Genomic DNA, 24,922 nt, shown 5'->3' on the forward strand with positions numbered 1-24,922 from the left:
GTCCAATTGGTTAAGGTTTGGCAAATGCAATTTTTGGACGGACAGTGAATTACTTTTTGAAATATTTATATATTTTAAAGAAAAAAGGTTTAACAATGTAAAAGAGTTTGGAAAGATAAAGTTAGGGGAGATGATATTGGCGTTTCTTTTTTTAATAAGTGTACTTTGATTTTTAAAAAAGAATTGACATTGGTGCCTTTAATTCATAAATACTTGCGTTTACTTTAAGATCTGTGTTTTTTTTTTTTTTTTCTATCCCTTTGTTCGGGTCATGAAAAATCAATCACTAGTCACTTTAGACTCTTTAGATAATTAAATTTTGAATGCATATAATCTATAATTTATGATTCTCTAGATAGTTAAATTTTGAATGCATATAATCTATAATTTAAGTGATCATGTCGTTGAAGTTTAAACCAATCCCGATTGGATACTTAAAAAGAGAGTATTTCCAAAGATCTTTTAAGCTGAGCTATTCCTGCCGACTAAGATCTGTAAATACTACAGTCTTGTGTTTGTGTATCTTTCATCTTGTGTTCATATTTCATAACAAGTTGGCGGGAGAGAGATTTCAATAAGTGAAAAGTTATGGGCATTTGTTATAATAATTAACAAACAGTTTAGGGACAAAACTGCAATTTCAAATTCATTTCCGCAAAAGAACTCAGTATTGCCCTGTTGCGTCCTCAGATAAGACCGAAATCAGAAAAAAAGATAGAAGAGTGTGAAGGAATGGAGAAGATGACTTCGACTATATCTATCATCCCTTCAACATTTGAATCTTCATCTTCTTCACCCCTTCGTCCTTTCCTATCACTGCTCTGCAATTCCTTTTCTTCTCCTTCTTCAGCTATTTGCTTTTCAGCTAATACTCACTCCAAAAACTCTTCTTATCTATTCAAGTTGTTGAACAAGAAAACACCATCACAATACCCTTCTCTTTTCCACTCTTCTTCCTCTTTCAACAACCATGTTTGCAGGGCTGCCGAGTACCAATTCCCGGACCCTATTCCTGAGTTCGCTGAATCTGTGAGTACCCTTTTCATATATTTGTATATATACATATATTCTTTTGTTGTTGATACATTTCAGTTGGTGGGTTTTCATTTTTCATATATTTCTATATACATATATATTATTTTGTTGTTAAAACATTTCAATTGGTGGGATTTCAATTTTTTTGCCTAATTATTGACTTAGTGTGTGTGATTGTGTATTTTTTGGGTTCAGGAGACAGAAAAGTTTAGGAACCATCTCCTTAAGGAACTCTCGAAGAAAGATACTTATGGAGATTCAATTGAAGAAGTTGTTGGTATCTGCACTGAGGTACTTGTACTTTCATTTTTTTTTTTCTTTTGCTTGTTTTAAGGTTGAATATCTCTTGTTTGTGATGATTGAGTAATCTTGTTTCAATGAGGGATTTTATTTTATTTCTTTGGGAGGGGGATTTTAGTTTAACTTTCATTGTGTATACTAAGAAGATGGTAATGCAAAATTAAAGCATGTCGATATTAAATCATCTGGAACAGAAGTCTAAAAGGCTACTGTTCTCAAGGATTGATTGTAAAGATTACATATACTTCTCGGCAATCTGTTAAAGTTCTGGAAAAGTTTTTGGCTTGTGTTGCGGCTTGGCTTGCTGAAAATTCAAGATTATTAGGAAAAGTAACTGAATATAGAGGTGCCTTTTTACATTTCTATATCTTTCATGAGCTTTAGCATTATTGATTGTGTATTTTTTAAAGAATTTTTAGGATGTACAAATATTATTAAGTATTATTTTTCTTATCCTTTGGAATCTCGCGGTTGTCAATCCAATCCCACAATCCGAATCTTAAGAAACTTATCTTTTTTTCAGTGGGTAAATCAACCACTTGCAGCATTATTTTCCTATTGGGGACTTGAACCCTAACCTTCCATTTGGAAGGAGGAGTTTCCTGTTCTTTAAGAGCCCATACAAGAGGGTTGAACACTGCTCAGGCTTCGCTTGTTTATTAAATGAGCCTTAAAAATATTTGGAGTTTGACCCACCTTCTTAATGGAGTGTAAAGGAGCTTGTAATTGAGTCGAGCTGTTCATGAATAGTTCTATCCATTTACAGCCTTATGTCACGGATTCGTAGGTGCGGGTCTGTACTGAGTGGTCTTGGAGTTAACTAATGGGTGCGAGGAATCCCACAAGTGAATAGTCCTTTTGGAATTTTGGGATTAGAATTGTCATGCTTCAACATCTGAAGGAAAAAACTAGGTCGCATCCACCCCTCCAAAATGCACACTTGCGAATTACTATCAGAAAGCTAGATAGTTGTTAAGACATTTCCAGAGAGTTATGCTTATAATAATTGGGAGTATTTAATGACAAAATTTTTATCATTGCACTCCATGTTTGATTCAAACATTAGTGCTTAATTTGTCATTCTCCCATTTCTACATATTATGGTAACCTTCATTTGGAGTACTTACATGTAATACTTGTGAGCATTTTTTCATCTTACATTACACCTAATTAAAACTGTGAAATCATCTATTGATTTGATAATATTGGTAAATATAACACAATATGTATGACATGCCTCTGGGTTAATGATTGAGTGAGTAGCAGGAGAATTGATTAGGATCGCATAGATTATGACAACTATTGACAAATAGAATAAATCAAATTTTAACGGTTCTTCTTGATGAATTAGTCCATGCTGATGCCTGCAATATGCATGACCTGAAAAGTTATGTACACCCCTTATACGGCGCCAGAGAAGCTCAGAGGTATAGTAAACAGACTGAAGAAGGGTAGAGGATGATGTCACTAAATCCACTTATCATTTTTTTTCCCTTGGCAAGTCACTCATCATTTTTATCTGGTTCATCAATGCTAAATTTACTTAAAGACATTCTATGTTCTCTGAAAAAATTCTCTCTGATTCAAATTGGTAGCTTATATTTGCAATAGGCTTTTATTTTTTTGATAAGTAAAAATAGCAATAGGCTTGAAACGTAATATATATATATATTAACGTTATTATTTTATCGCTCGCAAACAAAGATTTAAGGCATTAAGAAAACTTCTTAAAACTATAACCAATAGGATAGTACTATTTTCTTATCCACTTGCATGACAATTGTGGAAATAAGCCCACTTAGGGAGGAAAAAAGAAGAAGAAGAATAAGAAGTAGAAGAAGAAAAATCGAAATTGACTCCAGCAGCATTGCATTAGGACTGGAGACATACGTAGTTTTCTGCGCTAAGGTGAAAAATAAGAAGGTGGTTGAAGGTTTTGCTGCTGTTGGAACTAATTACCACAAGTGGAAGTGGAATAATGTAATTTGTGATTGTCTTTGATGCTTTGATTTAAGTTAAATAAATGATGTCATATCCCTGAATATAATGTCATGGACACCCTTTAGAATTTAGGTCATAATGCAATCATCACACTACCTTTCAAATTGTTGTAGATGAAATTCCTTTCAGTTGACATTGGTTGGAATATCCTCTCACTATGAATTCCTTCTTGTAATTGTGCATGCAAATGTTCCTCAAGTATTGGTAGGAAGTCTATTTTTTAAACTATTTTTTATTTGTGGAGCTCAGGCAGCAAATTTACTTCATTGATGCTATATGACTATGTTGAAAGCGTACAGATGCTGAATTATTCTCCCTGTGATAATATTTTCAATAGATTTTCAGCACTTTCTTGCACACCGAGTATGGGGGTCCGGGAACACTCCTGGTCTTACCTTTTATTGACATGGCTGATACTCTGAACGAGCGTGGGTTGCCCGGAGGACCACAAGCTGCACGTGCAGCAGTTAAATGGGCTCAAGTTCACGTTGACAAGGACTGGAAGGAATGGACTAATGTGACAGCAGTGAATAGAACAGCATCTTAGTTTTGTATTCTGTTGCTACAGGTTTTGATGTCAGTTTGTATGAGCTCATTGAAAGTTTTGAATTGCAGTACACCCATTATAGTTGAGTAGAAATGGTAGGGAAGGAATAGGAATTTCAGTGGGGTTGTTGTAGTAGCAACTGCAATGCGGAAATTTATACTGAACTTCACCAAGAGAATGTCTAGTTCTGTGTTTTAATGAAGGTTAGCAGTGTTTAAGCTCGAGTGTTTATATTATATTGTTCACTTAGACATCTTTAGATTCTAAATTCTTTTGTAGTTGAGAGGAACTCCTGTGTAAGCTGTTTTTACCCTATATTAGCATCTTTCGCTTCTAAATTCCTTTTTGAGTTTATACTTCAATATCTATTCCATTGCAAGTGCCAACCGTCAACCTATATAATATAATTGCATGCTAGACAGAATGACCTAGTGTATAATCAAAGCGTACTTGGTGGTAGAGATGAATATATTATTAAGATTAATTTATAATTCAATATACTATTAAGATTAATTTATAATTTTAGAGAAGGGTAGAAAATCTAAATATTAACTGGTGTCTTGAAAAATTCATGAAGTAATCTAACCAGATGTAATTATATTGCTTGTGAAGACGCAGCTATTAGAACGACAGTGTAATGAACATGTTTAATATGAAGTTAATTAATAAATCATACAAAAGAGATTTTTCTTGTATCAAAAAAATTCTCAAAAATTTAAATGAAATGATTTAATTATTTATCTAATTTATAAATGACTGCAGTTCATAGACTAATTGGGCGTGAAATTATACCATCTGCTAAAGCGGGCATCTAAAAAGGCGAGATTAGTGTCACAATACGTTTAACGGGAATAATTTGTGTAGTGAGATTGGTCACTTTGTGTAGTGAGATTGGTCACTTCGAGAGCTTAGAGCTTGTTCATGTAAATGACTCCTCATTTATTTATAGGCATTCTCCTTACAAAACTCACTAAATTATTCTAAAACCTTTTCTACTATTAAAGATATTTACCGACTTTGCAACATAAAATCTTACATTTCTCTCTACAATACTCCATAATCTCCCCCATAAATTTGGAAGACTCTGGAGTTCCAGGCATTGGCCCCGCAGTAAGCTACTAAAAGTGAGATAAACCATTTGTTCATAAGAGCTTTTGATATCACTATTGTGAAATCTTAAATCTCCAAAAGTATAGTCAAGCTATGCTAATAATAATAATAAAAATAAAAAGAGAATTTAAATGAAAACAAAAACAATAATCAATCGATAGAATTTTAATCATGAGTTCAGAAAATAAATAAATATAAAAAAAAATAACAAAACTCGATGCAAGGTCATCCAAACTAGAAGTCGAAAAACTCTAAAAAGGTCAAATTTAAGATTTCACATTTTATAACGGTAAGAAGTCACCAATGCGCCAAACAAGATCGCAATTTGCAGGCACTCCATGACAAGATTTAATAAAACAATAGCTTTAAGTGAATGTTGATTATAAGAATTGACGTTATAAAGGTGAAAGCCACTTGTAAAAGTGATATTTCATTATCTAATTTTTCTAAATCCTTGAAATAATAATTGACACATGAGAAGCTCTTTCCAGAAAACAATGTACTCTATCCGCCTCCCCCGCCTAGCATCCATTCCTCTTCTTGACAAAACTTGTGCCCATTTGGGAGCTTCCTGAGGCCTTCAAAAGTCTTTTTTGTAGCCAGTTTTAGAGCGACTTTGATTGATTCAACTTATAAGACTTCTGAACAATTAGAAAATTACAAAAATGAAACCATTAATTTTGAACAACAAAGGGTAATTAATCGAGTCCGACAATAGGTTTTCCAACAAGTCTTACAAGGAGCTCTAAGAACTCTGAAAAGTTGTTTGAATAACGAGTTACGTACCATCAGTGTCAAAATTGGTATCTTTAGGGACGAGGAAAGAAATAACTGTTTAGTCCTTCTATTATAGGCATTATTATTATTTTTGCTTTCAAAAAAGAATTAAGAAATACTCATGATAACCTTTCGAGCCAATGAAATTAGTAATAGTATTCTTCACCTTTTCAGCAAAGTCCTTGAAGCCCTCTCCGGGACAACCTCACCCCGTGACCTTGATCGTGATCCCTCATCTGCAGCTTCTTTGTGGGTTTTTGTGATATGCAACACAAAAATCTTGAGAAAGTTTATCAAACTATAATTTTACAAATTTTCATATAATTTTAAATAAAGTGTTTGATTACTCGATCATTACATTTGACTTACAAATGCTCAATGAAGGAACTTTAATTTAACATTAGGGACATTTCACCTCTACTTCATAAAATGGAATGATTAGAAACCGAGAATTCAGTAGCTCCGTGATCTAAAAATCCAACCTGAAAACTGTATTTCTCTCATATATGTCTCCGAATCCTTTACTAGGTTGGGCACTCCCAATAAGTTGTTGATTGGACTGATGGAATCATTGCTCAAGAAGTAAGTTAGTCATAGTTTAGCCAAAAAGATAATTGCTCCTATTCTATCAAGGATACATTTGTGATATGCCAGAGGGCAGAGGCATCACTAAGGGTTATATAGTGAAGTCAATAATACATCATATCTATATTTTCAAAAGATCACAGCTACTTCTAATGCCACTTCTTTTCCATGGATCAATCATCATGGGTCATTGCTGGGGCAATCTGACCTGTATTTAATCGAACCCTACGAAATTTTTGCATTAACCACACTCGTTCCCATTTCAGACGTGCCTTGTAATCTGTTTGTTATTCCTTGATGGATCAGGAAAAGAGAGGAAATCTATAGGATAGTTAACTTTAGTGTTTAATTTCCTGCCTAAATTTGAAAAGCTTCTCAAAAGTAAAAAATTGGCTCAAATAGGAACATGTAAAACTAAAGTTCGTATCTGTACGAGGTGGTACTACAGTAATAGCCTTCTAGGTTTTTTTCTATATTTGACAGAAAACAATAAATGACTTGGAACAACAAGTGTACAACTTAGCAATCTATCAACGGATGCAATATCTCAAACAAAATCAGCACAATCATACATGCAATGTTCTCCATTGAGATGCAGTGGCTTCATCGATTCAGATTCAGCACCGAGTGTTGAAAACCAGTAGCTGTAACAATCATTCAGTGAGGTCCATACACCATCTGATTTGCATATAATGATAACAATACTTATTGAAGCAGAATTCCTACAAATCGATACTATGTATTCTGAATTTCTGATTTACTATTTCCGGTAGATACTACATTTTAACAGCAAAAAAAAAAAAAACTGCCTATAGAAAACAAAGAGGATATTACTTCAAGTTAAATGTTCTGCAATTCACACATGCATGCATTTATGTCGAAATCTTCATACAAACGCACTACAAAGTCCCCTATTCTGAGATCTAACAATTAAATTTGTAACATAAGAAAATAAGAAAATATTATAATAAAATAGGGTGACGAGTTTTAGTGGTTTGACATTGATGTCTCATTAATTAATCTCCATATATAGAACATATATATATATATATATATATATATATATATATATATATATATATATTTCTGTGTCACATTTCAAATTTGAGTTGATCAATTTCAACACATCCAACTATCCACAAACTAGGGTTGCAATTTAGGCGGGCTAACCCAGTCCAACCCAAGCCCAACCCGAAAATTTAAAATTTGGACTTTAAACTCACAAATTGGGTTCATGTTTAGGTTGGATTTTTGTCAAAACCCAGACATATTTGAGTTGGGCTCGGGCTCAACCCGAATCCAATCCAAAACCCAAAATTAAGGAAAAAAAAAAAATATTTATTAAGTTTTTTTTTTCACCTTTCTCTCTTTCTTCTTTCTCTTTCTCTCTCCGCCGTCCCCTCTGCCGTCGCTGCCGCCGCCACCACCCCTCTTACAAACCATGATTAATTGATTTGTAAAACAAGAATTACAGTCTTACAGACCTTGATTAATTGATTTAGAAAAAAAAATTAAAACAAAACCTATACATACAAGTTAGCAGTTGCACAGAGAGAGGGGGACAAGCTTGAGAGTTGAGAGACAGCGGCTGAAGCTTTCGAATGGCGAACCCGAACTGGAACAGCAGGCGATGAAAACTGAAAGATCTGGGTTTTGATTTTTTGAACAATCTGAAATGATTTGCCGATTTGGGTTTTGATTTTTTGAACAATCTGAAATGATAAGCCGATATGGGTTTTGAACTTTTGATTCTTGCAGACAGATATATAAAACTGAAATATATGGGTTTTGAACTTCTGATTCTTGTAGATTTTGTAGTTTGTAGTTGCAGAGAGAGAGAGAGAGGGCAAGTTCAGAGAGAATAGAGATGGAGGCGATAGGGGAGGCTGAAATGATTTGCCCTAAAAATATATACATTTTTTATAATAATATAATCAAATATATATAATATATATATAATAATATATTATATATATATAATATATATAAATTTCCGGGGAAAAAAAAAAAAAACTCAACCCGTCAACCTGACCTAACTTGCCCGAAAATATTCGGTCCGGGTTATAACCATAACCCATGTTGAGTAAATTTGGGTTGGCCCAACCTAACCCAATTCGGGTTGAGGTTGGGTTGAAACTGGGCTGGGTTGGGCCAGCCTAAATTGCAACCCTACCACAAACTAATTTTGGTGAATTAATATTGATGTCACACACATATAGTATATGATTGAATCAATTAAACGAATAAACTGACCTTAGAGATGACACCCACCAATCCCAAAGAAACTTTTGCTGTATTGAGAAGTGGATCATGAGCCTCCAATCTAACAATCTTAGCATACCTATCAGATTCTTTTGCAGGAACAATTAGGCTCAGCCTCACAACATGATCATGACGGCTTCTCCTTTCCCCCACCACGAGCCCCCGTATGCCCCGGTGCTAATTAGTCCGGCCACGCTAACACCCTCCCAATATGGCGCAACCACCAAGCCCAACCCCACCTCCTCCACCCTATTGATCAGTGCTCATAGGCTCACCCTGGCATTAGCTGTCACAACCAGATTGTTTATATTGAGGAACAGTAAAACTTTCAGGAATGTTTCATCATCCTCTGCCTCCATCATTAACCATATAAAGAGGTGTATCAGAGGTACACTTGCTTCTATCATCCTAAAAAGAACTTCGAATCTGAAGGATATTTAAAATGTATTTCATGTATCATTTTTAGTGCCGAGAGAAATCGGATTCCATGTGGCATTAAGTTTGAGATAGGGGTTGGATTATTTAAGATCAACTAATTATCTGTATGTAAAAATGGTCAGGAATATGAAACTAGAAAAGAAATGAAGCTGAACAAATTTTTTCTATTCTCATGAAGCATTGAGTTAACTTCTTGTCCCACATCGCTCAAAAGATGAAGTTTTAGCTGAGTAATAAAAGGTCGTCAAAGAAGCTTTTGTTGCTGAGCCTTGTAACGTGGGCTTGTTACCCGAGTGGGGGCATGAATGGGTCTTAAAAGTAGGGAAAGAGGTATTCTAAAATTCCTCCATTCCCGCTTTTGTTCATTTTATCATCCAAAATGTTCAAATTCATAATGGAATGATTAGTGAGACAGAACCAAGAAACAAATGGAATAACAACCCTTTTTTCTTGAAGATACTTATAAAACTAAGTTTTAAAAAGCTATAAGTGCTCTTTATCAAGTGCTTTAAAATACCAAGTTCTGAACTCTTGATATTGCTCCTGTTGAAATTCAACATTAATGGTTTTTCTATCTGGTGTAAAATCCATTAAAACTAAAATTTTTCTCGTTCTCGCGGATCTCCCATTTCTGAATCTGTTGGGGTAAATTCTAACCCAAATCTGTTAATGCTCTGATACCAAATAAAGGAAGGATCGAGATATAAAGATTGACAGAATAATATTAATACTAAAGTTACAGAATATAAAAGACAAATTAAAAGACAAGTTAAAACTTGTAGAAAACTTTCTTCTTTATTCAACTTCAAAGTAGAGTACACTTAGAAATATTACAAGAGAGAGAGAAAGAGAAAAGAAAAACTGAAAGATACATTGAGGGAAGATATTGCCCTCTATTTATACATAAAATTGGACTTGAAATTAAAACTTGAAGTCCGCATAGTGAATGGTTGGCGTGTGCTGGAATAATGCAGTCGATCGGCCCACCACTATGTTCTGTCTATTGTCGGATAGTAATGATAGACTTCTAACAGGGATAGGGAATTGTGGAATCAAAGACTTTAGGGAAACTTTGTCTTCCTTCTGTAGAATCAAAGACTTTAGGGAAAGTACTTTGGCGTCTTCTGTCAGCAGGATAGAAGAAAATCTCTACTGTTTTGGAGTTTTCATCTTTTCAGCCAAATGAACTGTGAGAGAATCCCAATAATCTTTAGCAGAGGGGTCCTCTTGGATAAGATCCTGATTTGGAACTTGAGCTTCACTAGCTAGACAGGAATACTGATTACCTTCTTGACTGGATACTGATACCATGGATATGTCATCCCGAACTTTGGAAGTGGAAGAACCAAATGTGTTAACAAATTTTTTCTTCATTAAATCCATACATTGTACCATTAAATCTGTTTCAGTAATTAATGGTTGTTGTTTTCGAATCATATCTTTAACTAGTTCAAAGGGGTTAAAGATAGAAGGTGCATCTAGAAACTGAGTTAATGTCAATTTAGGAATGGCATTATGATATGCCATAGTCTTTTGTTTGATGAAGGTCAAGAGTGCTTTAGTTGGTTCCTGAGTCATGCCGGCCCACCATTGATAATAAAAATCCTTTGTAGGACTGGTAGCTTTTCAGAATTGTAGTTACATTGAAAATCCCATTTCCAAATTCAAGGGATTCCAAATTCTGTAAAAAATAATAGGGTGGATTTCCCTACAGGAATATTATCCTGGAGGGAAATCCAGATTGTTTTACAAGAACAATCAGGCTCAACCCCACAACATGATCATGAACGGCTCCTCTTTTCCCCCACCATGAGCTCCTATGTGCCCTGGTGCTAATCAGTCCGGCCATGCTGACACCCTCCCAATACGATGCAGCCACCAAGCCCAGCCCCACCTCCTCCACCCTATCCATCAGTGCTCAGAGGCTCATCCCGACATCAGCTGTCATAACCATATTGTTTACATTGAGTAACAGTAGAGCTTTCAAGAATGTTTCATCATCCTCTGCCTCCATCATTAACCAGATAAAGAGGTGTATCAGAGGTACACTTGCTTCTATCATCTTAAAAAGAACTTCGGATCTGAAGTATATCTAAAATGTATTTTATGTATCATCTTTAGTGCCGAGAGAAATCGAATTCCATGTGGCATCAAGTTTGAGATAAGGGTTGGATTATTTAAGATCAACTAATTATTTGTATGCGAAAATGGTCAAGAATATAAAACTAGAAAAGAAATGAAGTTGAACAATTTTTTTCTATTCTCATGAAGCATTGAGTTAACTTCTTATCCCACATCGCTCAAAAGATGAAGTTTTTGCTGAGTAATAAAAGGGTCGTCAAAGAAGCTTTTGTTGCTGAGCCTTGTAACGTGGGCTTGTTGCCCCAGTGGGCGCATGAATGGGTCTTATGCCATAGTCTTCTATTTGATGAGGGTCAGGAGTGCTTCAGTTGGTTCTTGAGTTATGCCAGCCCACCATCGATAATAAAAAATCCTTTGTAGGACTGGTAGCTTTTCTGAATTGTAGTTACATTGAAAATCCCATTTCCAAATCCAAGGGATTCCAAATTCTGTAAAAAATAATAGGGTGGATTTCCCTACAGGAATATTATCCTGGTTTCTGAGCTGAAGATGAAATTGCTGCCATGGGAGGAATAATTGCCTTACTGCTTCTGGTAGAATATCCAGATTTAGTCCAAATATGGCCCACCAAGGAATAACCTAATTTTGGAAATCAACCTTAATTGATTGAGGGCATATCTTGAGAAACCAAGAATGCTTGTGTTTAGGATTTTGATAAAAGAATGAATATGTCCAAGCTGAGATATAATCCCAGTAATTGTAACTGTAATTAAAACTAAGCTTTCGAGATAGATTGGGATTTAATCCCCAATCAGAATGTCTCATAAGCCTTTTAAAGATAGCATTACTATAAGTAAGGATTATCTTTTGAATTAGGAAATTGTTTCGTGTGGGTAAATTCCACAGAGTAAGTTTCAGTAAGCATGGCTTCATAGATTTATCTATGTCGACCATCTGGTGCAGCATACTGCTAAGTTTGGAAATATCTGGTTTTAACTTCCCAAGGGTCTGGCATCCACTGCTCATCCTGAGAATCCAGAACCAATACAGTTTGGATATACCTTTCATTAGGTATCCATGGAGTTTCTTTTTCAAGAACTTCCTTCATTGTTTTCTTCTGTGAGCTGCCCACCCCTTTATTTGGTGTGCGAAGCAAATTAGAGAGATGCTCCAAAGCTGGATACTGATCATCGTCAAGTGGTATAACCACCTTGGCTTTGTGTTTGCCTTTGCCATGGCCTTTTATGGTATTACCACGGCCTTGCCCGTTATTGGGCTGACTCATGAACCCTGTAGAAATTCACGGGTTAAAAAGTCAGGTAAAGAGTTAGAACTATCTTTAATATATTCAATTGAAAAATCAAAAGCAGATAAATCAGCTTACCAACCAGCAAATATCTGTTTGGAAACTATATTCTTAACATCTTTTTCCAGTACTTGTTTAGCAGCACTACAATCAATGCATAACAAGAATTTCTGATTGATCAAATCATCTTGGAATTTATAAATGCATTTAACTAAATAAATAATTTCTTTCTTTATTATAGAATAATTTAATTGAGTATTTTTCTAAGTTCCTGAAGTGAAGTGAATAAGCTCCTTTGTTCCTGTGTCGGGATTCTTTTGCTTAAGAATTCCACCATATCCAATATTGATGCATCTGTTTCAACAATTTTAAACCAAGAAGAATTTGCCAGAGCCAAGCAAGGAATCTGTTTAGCTCGAAGTTTGATCTTCTGGACTGCTTTAGTATACTCCAAAGTCCAAGGGGCGGTGATTTCCGTAGCCTTGTATACAAAATTATTGTATCCTATACAAGATTCTTGTAGTGATTACGAATATAATTTAGACTACCAAGGAATCTTTGAAGTTGAGTCTTGTCTTTAATTTCATTAAGGAATTTAGAGGCAAGCTTAATACTACGGTCAATGGGTCGAATCTTTCCATCACAAATTTCATGGCTTAGAAATTTTACTCGGGTGAGGAAAATTTTTAGTTTAGGGGTAGAAACTGCTAAACCACTTCTGTAAATAACATCTTTGAAAATTTTCAAATGTTTATAATGCTGATCTATTGATTTTGAAAATATTAAAATATCATCAATATAAACAATAGAAAATTCAGTATAAGGGTTAAAAATGTCATTCAAAATATGTTGAAATTCTGAAGGGGCATTTTTAAGTCTAAATGGCATTACTGTCCATTCATATTGTCCAAAAGTACACAAAAAACAGTTTTATACCTGTCTTCTTTTGCAATTTGTACCTGGTAGTATCCTGATTTAAGATCAAATTTTAAAAAAATTACAGCAGATTGTAATTTATCTAACATATCTTTTATGTTTGGGATTGGATATCGAATCCAACTCAAAGCAAGGTTGAGTGGTCGATAATCAATAACTAGACGAGGAACTCCTCGTTCTTTTTCAGAGTTTTTATTTACATAAAAAGTTCTGCAACTCCATGGAGAGTAACTACTTATGACTAGCTTCTTTTCCATTAAGGAGCTAATTCAGTTTTACAGAGTTCCAAGTAGTCAGCCTTCATGCGGCTTGGACTAGCTTTAGAAGGGATCATGAGACCGGTAAATCCTTTTTCATAAGGTAAATAAACAATATGCTTCTTTCGGTCCCAAAAAGCATTAGGGACATCACTTCAGATATTCTTTAAAAAATTTTGTCGTATTGACTCTATTTTCTGTTACTCAGTGGATTGTATCAATCTCTGATTTATTACTAAAGAAGAGACTTCTTTTTGCAAAATAATTCAGTTGTTTTTCCTTAAAGATAATACTATTTTCAAGAGCATTGATATGCTTGTTTACTAGTTTAGTAAAAAATTCAAAAGTTATTGACTGACCCTGTAAAACTGTGCATATTCCATGCGAATCAATTTTTTCAATTGGCATAATGAAGGCTAAAAAGGGAATGCCCAGTATAACCTGTTGTGCCATATTTTTAATAAGTAAAAAGGTAAATGGAAGACAAATACCATGTTTACAGATAAAAACGTGATTAAGTTTATACTTAATCTGCATCTTACCACCGCTTGCACTGGTAAGACCTTGAGTGGTTTTCTCAAAATATTGAGTAGGGACCAATCATTCCTGGATGCAATTCATGTCTGCACCACTGTCAACTAAAGCAACAACATTAGTGATAGTAAATTCCTGATTGATAACCAAGTTAATGGAAATGTACCATTTTTGGTAAGTAACCTGATTCAAAATATTATGATAATCCTTTTCATCAGAGTTGGATAAATCAATCTTGGAAGATGAAGGTTCTGTAGCATGATTAGCTTTTTCTTTTAAAAGCTTGATTTCTAAATCCATATTGGTTTGATGGATTTTTAATTGATGAAGTTTAGCTTTTAAAATGTTAACCTCTATTCTTAAATCTGGAAGATTTGCTGGACAAGAGGTTTGGCTTTGATGTTTTAATCTGTTTAGAACTTCTTTCATGTTGTAATGATTCTCAGATCTTAGCAAGTCTGGATTATCATTTTCTTCCTTAGGTTGTGTAATGGCATAACCTATTTCAAAGATTTTCATTTTGATTTGAGAATCTTGAACCTGATCTATAAGATCCAATAAAGATTATTGATGAGCAGTTAAAACATTTAAACTGAGCCCATTCATTTCAACAATAGCTTATAGTAATCATGTGAAGGATTACAAGAACATTCTGGATTCATGTCTTCTGCTTCAGAGGAAGAAGATGACTGTAATTCCAGACTATGTCCTCTGATTCAGATGAGCCATTTTCTGAAGAATATTAAGCAACAATTTGCTTAATTGGGGTTTTAGCTCTTCATTAATTTGCAGACTACTAAGTTTCTCCTTAGTTCTACACTTGTTGGCATAGTGGCCTATATGTCCACATTTGAAACACTTAGCCTCTGCCTTGGGTTTTCCTTTACCCTTTACTTTAGGAAAATATTTCTTTTTAGGCTTAGTGTACTGTTTGGAATCATCATTTTTTTTTTTTGATAATTCTTTCTTTTGGAGTACTTCCTTTTATAAGGCTTTTCAACCTTATGTCTTTTCCTATTAGTAGGATAAGATAAAGGAGTCTGATAGGCAAATTGATCACAAAATTAGCCTACCTATTTTTTACCAGTTAATCGCTGAGCTTTTAACTGGGACTGTAACTTTAAATCATTACAGAGGGCTATACCTTCTTGGATTACAATGTTTACTAATCCACCATAGATATAGTTTCTATAAGGGATAGAGATACAATTATTCATATCTCCTAACTTCTTCCTTATTTTTTTTTTTGCAAAGAAAGTAGGAAGGCCATCCACAAATTTTGCTTTCCAGTGTTCATGGTTAGCATTACTGAGTTGTAAAACTTTGGCTAAGAATACATCTTTATACCATCTGAAGTGGGTCAGTGATGGACATCTTAGATTCTGTAACAACTCTCTACTTCGTTCGCTATTAGCCCCTTCTGGACCAACAAAATGTTGAACAATAGTAGTGATAAGAGTATAAACTGCATCAGGTGTCGGTCCCTTTTGCTGAGTATTTTCATCTTTGATAATCTTGACTGCTGAAAATATCTCATTTTTCTAAACATCTGTGAGAACATTATCATACCATCCTTTAAGGATTCCTGTAAAACCAACAACAATAAATTTAGTAATTGTTGGGTCAGTGTTCTGATTGATTTTGCAAACTTGACTATACATCAACATTTGATGTATGACCTCATAAATCTGATAATAAGATTTGCCATCTATGTTTAGGGATGGCAATTTGACCCGTCTTCGCGGTTACCCGCCCCACCCGCCCCGTTTTTGGCCGTTTTGCTTATTTGGGCGGGAATGGTTTGATGCAAAAAAAACCCGCGCGAATTTAGTGCGGGGGCGGGGGGAGGTCGCCTCGCACCTCCCCGCCCCGCCCCGTTTAGATAGGCAAATTACTTAAGTACCTTTATTTCATTAGTATACATATTTCCCACTATATATTAAATACCCTATATAACAATATTAAAGTAACAAATGAATTTTATTAAAAGAAAAGTTGTAATAGTGAAGAATTGAAGATAAGGAAAAAAAAAAAGAGCAAATCCATTTCAACAATAATTAAATTATGGACTTAAACGGGGCGGGACGGGTAGGTACCCGAGGGAGTAAAAATGTTAAACAGTTACGAGGATGGGGTGGGAAGTTCCCCCATTTTTGCAGTTTTGGGCAGGGACGGGAACAGGGTTTTTAAACGGTTGCGGGAGCGGGGGAGGGTACACCCGCCCAAACCCGCCTCCGTTGCCATCCCTATCTATGTTCCACTCGTAAATGATTTTTACATGAAAAGATTTCTGTGTATGAAAATATTCTTCATTCCGTATTCATTTTTCCATTTATTATAAAATCACCCTACTTTATCAAGTATCTCAAAAGTGTTTATTTGCCTTTTGAGGCCATAATCCTTAAACCTTGTAGATATTGTTCCGAGATGGTAAAATAGGTCAGAAACCATCAACTCGCCCATATTTGCCCGCTTTTTTAATGGTTATGGGTGAACCATATTTAAGATGAGTCAAAAATGGGTTGAGTAATTTTTAACCACTTAATTTAAGGGTAAAAAATGAGTTGTGTAATTTTACTCATATTCAACCCATATTTCACTCATCACATAGACACACAACACACATCTATTCTATATTACACTCAACTCATTTCTCTCTCTCACGAAGGGCTGCAAGTTGGGCTAGCCGAACCCAGCCCAGTCCCAGCCTATATTTTGGGCAGGTCATACGGGTTTCACGGGTTTTATTTCTATTTATTTATTTTTTAACAAATATACAAATTACATTTTCCTTTTTCATGGTAAACATCAATTTTTTTAAGAAATTTTTATTTTTTAAACATCAAAATTTTGGACCCATCTTAAATAATTCAATTTTTATTTTGTAAAAGTAATTCACAAAATAACTTCTTTATGTAATTTCCATACTTTTTTGCCAGCTTTGGAAAGATCTGGTAACACACAATGCACAATTATGTTTGTAGGAAGATTAGGCCCAAGAGAAAATGGGCAATGATGTCACGCATAAACCTGTACACCAATAGGTAAGTACGGTCCAAAACTAAGTAAATTCTCTCAAATGCTAATTTTTCCAAGACACTTTTCATAAGTAAATCTTCATGGATTTGAAATATGAGAAAAGGCAAAGCAAACAAGAACGCAAATCTGCGTTATATAACCTTAAATTGAAATTATTAAAAAAATCTAAGAACATATACTCAGATAAAGATGATCAAAACTAAAAGAGTAACGCCACGGCAAGCTTAAGAAAAGAACAAGCAAAATTCCTACATGCTGAGTTTGATGGGTATGCCAAAGCAACATTAGCTACACAACACCTGTGTTATATACCTGAAACTTCATTACCGTCTAGTGGTTTTCCCGATGGAGCGCTTTCCAGAGAACAAGTGTTTTGGTTTCATAGAAGGAATGACTCTATCTGCCTCTCCCCGCCTAGCATCCTTGTTCCTCTTCCTGACAGATTTCTTAGCCAGTTTTAGAGCTTTCAGCTTTTGAGCAGAGTCCTTGAAGCCCTCTCCCGGGACAACCTCACCCCGTGACCTTGATTGTGATGTAGACCTCATCTGCAGCTTCTTGGCGGGTTGTTCAACATCCACATCCATGGCCTCTCCACGATCAAGTGATATCTTCCTCTTACGACCCCTGGACTTGCTGCAGGCTCGATTAATTCCCAAAGTTGGATCAAGCCCCAATGTTGATAATTGCCTTCCCATTCTCTCTGATGTGAACTTCCTATCTTTATCAAATTTTCTTGGTACAATGGGTTGGTTCTCTGCAGTGCTTTTCTTTATCCTATGTTGTTGAATAAGCAAGCTTTTCTTTTTCCTAATCTCAGCTAGTGCTTCTTCCTCTTCCGGGGTCAATTCTGTGCCATCCATCTCAACATCAACATCTGCCTCCTGCTGAAGACATTCTTCTTGCTCCAACTCCTCCAGCCTCTGTAAGATATCAGGATCACTGAAGTCGTAAACATTGTGCCCATCAAGAATTTCTGGGATTCCGTCTTTTTTCCATTCATGGTTCGCTAATATATAATGCTTCCTCCAGTCAGCAGAGTATACACCAGCCCCACCATTTTCAATCTCAAAATCCTTTTCGAGTTTCCTCTCCTCCTTCTCTGCTGCTTCCTTAGTTCTCACTTCGAATACTGCCTGTGGTATACATGGCGGCCTTTCTTTCTGGTCACGTGGCTTCGGCATTGCAACATGAAAGCGATTGAGACAGCTATTTATCCTCTTAGACTTCATCTTCATTTCCACTCTTTGATTCAATAACCTTTCACAAGCTGCGTTCTTTACAGCAATTATCCCCTCCTCCGTCAAATTGCTCATCGTCAAGAGAACTCCCTCATCATTTGTAGGCTCCCCTCCTTGACCCATCACAGTCTTCAAAGCTTCAGATTTCATTTCCACGACCAACTTCATGTCTTCCTCAGAAATCCCATCCAACGGCTGCAAATCCGTTTTGTTGCAAACTATAATCAACGGTTTGTTCATAAATAGCGATTTGATGCTACGAAAAAGAGCTGCCTGCTGCGCAATGCTGTACCCACATGACCCGGAAATGTCCAAGAAGAACAACACAACAGCCCTTAGATGTGCTAGAGCTGTGATGCTGCACATCTCAATGACATTACGATCCTCAAGTGGCCTATCGAGAATCCCCGGTGTGTCAATCACTTGGTACCTTAGGTACTTATACTCTGTATGGCCAACAAACAATGACCTAGTGGTGAAAGCATAGGGCTGAACATCCACATCTGTTCTGGTGATCTTGTTCATGAATGAGCTCTTCCCAACATTTGGGTACCCACAAATCAAGACTGTCCGCGTATTCGGATCAATTGAAGGTAGCCTAGCCATGTGTTTCCTAATCTCTTCAAGATAAGCCAAACTAGGGCCAATGCGCTTGATCACAGTACACATGCGGCCAAGAGCAGCAACCTTAAGGGATTTGCATCGATAAAGAGAGTCACCATACTTCAATAACTTCTGATACTCCTTTGCAATCTTATCGATTAAATTCCTAGCAGTATTGATTTGGCCAAGGGCTAGCTTGTAATGGTCTTTGTTGTAGAGAACATGAAAGAGGTCACCATAGAATGGGTGGACATCCTCAAGCTGAGGGAATTCTTCGATTATGGTGGAAAGCTTGTCGTGAAAATTCTGCTGCGTGGCTTTCACTTTCCGGTTGTAGAATTTACGAACGCTGGAGATGGCAGAGCCCTTGTGAATGACAGTCGGTGTTTGGCGTTGGGTGCGGGAGAGGATGATATCAATAAAGTCATTCCCTTTGGGAATGACTGTAATTTTCTTGAAGTTATACTGCACCATAACTTAAATTGTGTTTCTCTGCAACACAAACATGCAAAAAGATCAGGATCGCAAGAAAATAATAGAAATCGTAGCAGAATTATAAATAAAAGTGCAGAAGAAAATAAGTATATATAAAGTTCATATAATTATCCTACAAGAATTATACACACACTCACAAGTAAGTCTACACAGACAGAATTATTACACATGTATATAAGTCTACAAGCATTGATATAAAGTCTCTCTCTATATATGTATAGAAGATAATAAGACTCTATAAACAAGAATACACATTATATATTACTTATCGAAAAAAGAATACACATTATATATAAAACGTATATAAGCAGAATCACAACAATCTTTTTCATCACTAACAGCTGGTTCATGTCAAGATAAGTATTGTGGGGATAAAATGAAAATGAGACAAGTATTAATCCATTCCAAATAATAATACTCAAATGGAAGTAGAAGAGAAATAAAATAAAATAAATATTGTTCATTAAAATGCTCTATCTGAATTCAGATTTTTCAGTGTATAATATACAATGTCCAGATAAAGAAATATACTCATTAGCACACTAAAGAATGTGACTAATGTCGAGAATCGCTGAAAACCTACATTCAATGGCAAATCCATGGCCATTCACCCAGTGGGCCCTTTACCGAGAAGAAGTGTTACTTGGCTGATAGGGGGCATAGGGAGGTATTTTGGGAGGTCATTTTGATGCACAAACTGTCAGAATATTCTCATCACAATAATTGGTTGATTCACAATTCCAACGACTGGATTTCAGTTCTAATTTTTTAGAATTAGTTGAGATCGGTTTAATTCTAATTTACCATGTACCCCTAGCCAGAAACATTACAATCAAGCTAACAACATAAACAACCAAGCACCCAAAAAAGCCAAAAGAACAAATCATCAACATTCATCACAACCAAAATAAACTCATTATTACTAAAAAAAATAATATATTTAATAAACTATAAAACTTCCCAAAAAAAAATTATTACTGATTACAACCAGTATCAACATAAACAACCAAGCACCAAAAAAAGCGGGAGAGAGAACAAACCAGAACGGTAGAACCGACAGTGGGGGTGAGAACTCAGTGTGACAATGCTCCTTGGAATTGAAACCGGAGAGAATTACTTATAATTCTAAGTCGTCGATTAGGGTTAGCGACTTAATAGTCTTTTTTATATATATCTTTATTTTAGATATATATATATATATATATTAGTTAGGGGTGAAATTAAATCGTGAGTTGTTTCTTTGTCTATATCTATTATTAAAAGTGTAAACAGTTTTGTTATTTATTTATTAGTATATAAAAAAATATTTATTAATCAATATAAAATAAATTAAAATAAAAGAGTTTTTGACTAGGACCCTACAGCTAGCCTTTTACCTCGATTCCAAGATCGGTGTTGTGGAACCTTGACGCATAAAAGCTCAATAAAACCTAAATAGAAGAAGATTTCTTCCCGTATGCTTCCTCTTCTTTCTTTTAAAACAAAGAGAAATTGGAACGCGGGCTTACCCATACGCATCAGACTTCGTCCTTGTTGTGACGTGCCTTTAGCCGATCGAGTGAAGAGGTAGGACAGGTGAACTGAGGCGCAACTTTGTTTTTAGCGAAAGTCTGATGCACAACGTTCCCGTGGTTTTGACCCATGTTTCCATCCAATTACACTTTCACAGGAAAAAAAACCTCAAGTTGAGAAAAAGCTTATCATACTAAGAAGTTCACTATTTCATTATTTATTTATTAATATAAAATAAAATAAAAGAGTTTTAAATTATTATTAAAACAAAATAATAAAATAAAATAAGTAATCATTTAATAAAATAATTTATCAATTAAAATTAAATAAAAATTATTTAATTAAAATTCTATCAAGATGTTTTAAATCATTAAATAAATTCAATTTAATAAAATAATTTATCAAATAATAAAATAAATTATCAGTTAAAATTAAATAGGTATTTGTTTAATTGAAATTCAATCAAGAAGTTTCAAATCATAGTTAAAACAACTAAAACAAGTTACGTACTAAACAAAATAGATAATTATTTAATAAAATAATTTACAAAATAATAAAATAAATTATCAATTAAAATTAAAAAGGTAATTGTTTAATTGAAATTCAATCAAGATGTTTCAAATCATTAAATAAATTACCAATTAAAATTAAATATGTAATTATTTATTAGAAATTCAATCATGATGTTTAAAATCATATATAGATTAAATAATAAAATAATTTATCAAATAATAAAATAAGTTACCAATTAAAATAATTCCTATAAGTTACCAATTAAAATAAATCCTATTATGTTCGGAATTCTTTCAAGTTAAAACAACTTTACTTTTTCTATTTTATTCTATTTATAATTCTTTCCTAAATATAAATATAGATCTAAATCTTTCCAAATAATAAAATATATTACCAATTAAAATTAGTTAATTGTTTAACTAAAAATTTTATTTAATGATTTGAAACATCTTCATAAAATAAATGACAATTAATAAATTACCAATCAAGACGTTTCAAATCATTTACAAATAAAATAATAAAATAAATCCTATAAGTTACCAATTAAAATAAAAAAGCTATGTATTAAAATAAAATAGGTAATTATTTAATATAATAATTTATCAAATAATAAAATAAATTACTAACAAGTTACATATTAAAATAAACTAAAATAAATTATCAAATAATAAAATAAATTACCAATTAAAATTAAATAAGTAATTGTTTAATTGAAATTCAATCAAGATGTTTCAAATCATTTATAGAAAAAATAATAAAATAATTTACCAAATAATAAAATAAGTTACCAATTAAAAAAATTATTATACTAAATTACAGGTTAAAATTAAATTGGTAATTGTTTAATTGAAATTCAATTTAATTAAATAATTTACCAAGTAATAAAATAAATTAACAATTAAAATTAAATAGGTAATTGTTTAACTGAAATTTAATCAAGATGTTTCAAATCATTATTAAAACAACTAAAACAAGTTACGTGTCAAAATAAAATAGGTAATTATTTACTAAAATAATTAATGAAATAATAAAATAAATTAGCAATTAAAATTAAAGAGGTAATTGTTTAATTGAAATTCAATCAAAATGTTTCAAATCATTAAATAAATTACCAATTAAAATTAAATAAGTAATTGTTTATTTGAAATTCAATCAAGAAAAAAATTACCAATTAAAATTAAGTAGGTAATTGTTTAATTAAAATTCAGTGAATGTGTTTTAAATTGTTTATAGATAAAATAATAAAATAATTTACCAAATAATAAAATAAGTTATAAATTAAAATAAATCCTATAAGTTACCAATTAAAACAAATCATATTATGATCGGAATTCTTCAAGGTTAAAAGAACTATACTTTTTCTATTTTATTCTATTTCTAACTCTTTCTTAAATATAAATGTAGATCTAAATCTTTCCAAATAATAAAATAAATTACCAATTAAAATTAGTAATTGTTTAATTGAAAGATTTATTTAATGATTTGAAACATCTTGATAAAATATATGACGATTAATAAATTATCTATCAAGATGTTTCAAATTATTTATAGATAAAATAATAAACTAATTTACCAAATAATAAAATAAGTTACCAATTAAAATAAATCCGATAAATTGCCAATTAAAATAAAAAGTTTCGTATTTAATAAAATAGGTAATTATCTAATAAAATAATTCACCAAATAATAAAATAAATTACCAATTAAAATAAAATATGTAATTGTTTAATTGAAATTCAATCAAAATGTTTCAAATATTGTAATGTTTTTGATTTTTCCTATTTTTTATTTTTCAGAATTTTTTCGATTTTTTTCTGGATTATTTTCGTTTTCGCCTCGTTTTGCTTGCGGGACACCGTGGGATGTGTCGGATGAGTTCCGAGAGTTGGTTGAGACATTTCTTCGAGTTCGGGACTCTTGACAATGCATCGTTTGTCATTTTAACATTTTTTAATTTTTCGGGCAAGGAGATCCCGGACGGGATCCGTAACCGAGTTTATTGTGCATGGGGATTATTTTTCAGAGACATTACACTTCATACATCATTATTGCATGCATAATTATGTGGTTATGTGGTTAGATGTGTATCGTATCATGTGTATGTGTACATATGTTTATATTAAAGGCAAAGTAGATATTTTTGACCACATGGGGTCCGCGTTGACTAAGCTTATATTTATATCACCATATACATCATTTCTAGCCATTTCTTTTCTTCGTAACCGTGATTTACTTTCCCTCTCTACACCAAGCTTTCGATGAGAGCTTCGCATTGATCGAAGCCGATTTTCAATTTGGCAACTTTGGGATTTTGAGATTTGGGGCTGATTTGGGGTTTTTTTTTTTATTTTGCTTTTCTATTTTGGTAGGGGTTCTCCTAATACTTCGAACTTTATCTTTTATTGAACAATTCTATCATTTTCTCCCTTAAATTTGAGATTTAAAAACTATGAAGTGAAATTGTTGTTATGTGCATGTTAATAATGTGTTTAAGTGTTTAAAGCATGATTTGTCCTTATTTATGTGTCAAAAGCATGATGTTGGATTGCATATGATTTTATATTAAGCATGCTTATAGTTGATCTTTGTAAAATGCCTTGCTGGAAATTATATTGTGAAGAATGTTATTGTTGTATCAAATTTAATGTCATATTTATATCACTATTGTTATATAAATGAAAATGATGCATTTGCATCATATGGCGGAAAAAGGAAGTATAGAAATGGTGGAAATAAAGTTTTTCATAAAATGAACGGATTTCATGAGTTCGGTACTAACTTGACCTAGAGAGAGCGCGACTCGGTGTATGGCGTGAAAAAGTTAATACTAGACCCCAAATTGTTGCCGGATTTGGAATTAGGGATAGTTATCAATCTCGCATCAGTAAAGTCGGTTAACGATTTTCAAAAGTGTGAGTTGGGTCGGTAGAGACCAAGCACGGGGTTATGGTGCATCACATTTCATAGCATACACGGTATTCATTTAAATGTATTGTGTGTGTTAAATATAAAAAAGAGAACTCTGTATATTGTATTGATGGGTATGAGATGAAGATACAAGAGGGGTTTATATAGGAGGAGTTATGTGTGATAAACAAATAAACTCTATATGTATATGGTAACTATATATATAGTGTGATACCCCCTGATTTCGGAACACGGGTTGATCAAGTCTGCACACAAAATCAGGGGATATTAAAACAATTAAAGTATTTAAACAAGTACAAAGTACAAAAAGAAATAAAGAATAAAATAATACGCTGAAGAAAACTAATAAATAAATATTTCCATTAATAACTCGCCAATGGTTACAACTAGGGAATCCCGTAACTCAAGGACCCCTTAACCAAAA

General features: G+C 33.6%; 2 protein-coding genes across 4 annotated transcripts; one reads left to right on the plus strand and one right to left on the minus strand.

Moving 5' to 3' along the window:
* Positions 1-672: 672 nt before the first annotated feature.
* LOC132303002 (protein PLASTID REDOX INSENSITIVE 2, chloroplastic) lies at positions 673-4,221 on the plus strand. Its single transcript, XM_059800015.1, has 3 exons — positions 673-1,029; positions 1,231-1,326; positions 3,674-4,221. The coding sequence occupies exons 1-3, from the start codon at positions 733-735 to the stop codon at positions 3,881-3,883; spliced, it is 603 nt and encodes a 200-aa protein (XP_059655998.1). The 5' UTR covers positions 673-732; the 3' UTR covers positions 3,884-4,221.
* Positions 4,222-17,303: 13,082 nt separating this feature from the next.
* Positions 17,304-21,218, minus strand: LOC132303003 (nucleolar GTP-binding protein 1-like). 3 transcript variants are annotated; one of them, XM_059800018.1, is made up of 2 exons: positions 21,054-21,218; positions 17,304-19,542 (listed from the first exon to the last, which is right to left on the minus strand). In XM_059800018.1, the coding sequence occupies exon 2, from the start codon at positions 19,522-19,524 to the stop codon at positions 17,533-17,535; it is 1,992 nt and encodes a 663-aa protein (XP_059656001.1). In that variant the 5' UTR covers positions 19,525-19,542; positions 21,054-21,218; the 3' UTR covers positions 17,304-17,532. The 3 variants fall into 3 exon arrangements, with proteins under 3 accessions (XP_059656001.1, XP_059656000.1, XP_059655999.1); XM_059800017.1 differs by having other exon boundaries at positions 20,922-21,218; XM_059800016.1 differs by lacking the exon at positions 21,054-21,218 and adding an exon at positions 20,586-20,897.
* Between the last annotated feature and the right edge of the window lie 3,704 nt (positions 21,219-24,922).

The sequence above is a fragment of the Cornus florida genome, unplaced genomic scaffold (genome assembly GCF_030987335.1).
Source record: "Cornus florida cultivar Cherokee Brave unplaced genomic scaffold, ASM3098733v1 CherokeeBrave_3.0.0_Hap2_Chr04, whole genome shotgun sequence".
NCBI lineage: Eukaryota > Viridiplantae > Streptophyta > Magnoliopsida > Cornales > Cornaceae > Cornus > Cornus florida.

What these genes read in the sequence shown, in the direction of transcription:
- LOC132303002 (XM_059800015.1), top strand. Translation starts at nt 733, where the DNA reads ATGGAGAAGATGACTTCGACTATATCTATCATCCCTTCAACATTTGAA. An exon ending in TTCCTGAGTTCGCTGAATCT is followed by an intron (nt 1,030 to 1,230) that starts GTGAGTACCCTT and finishes TTTTGGGTTCAG; the next exon opens with GAGACAGAAAAGTTTAGGAA. An exon ending in TTGTTGGTATCTGCACTGAG is followed by an intron (nt 1,327 to 3,673) that starts GTACTTGTACTT and finishes TATTTTCAATAG; the next exon opens with ATTTTCAGCACTTTCTTGCA.
- LOC132303003 (XM_059800018.1), bottom strand. Translation starts at nt 19,524, where the DNA reads ATGGTGCAGTATAACTTCAAGAAAATTACAGTCATTCCCAAAGGGAAT.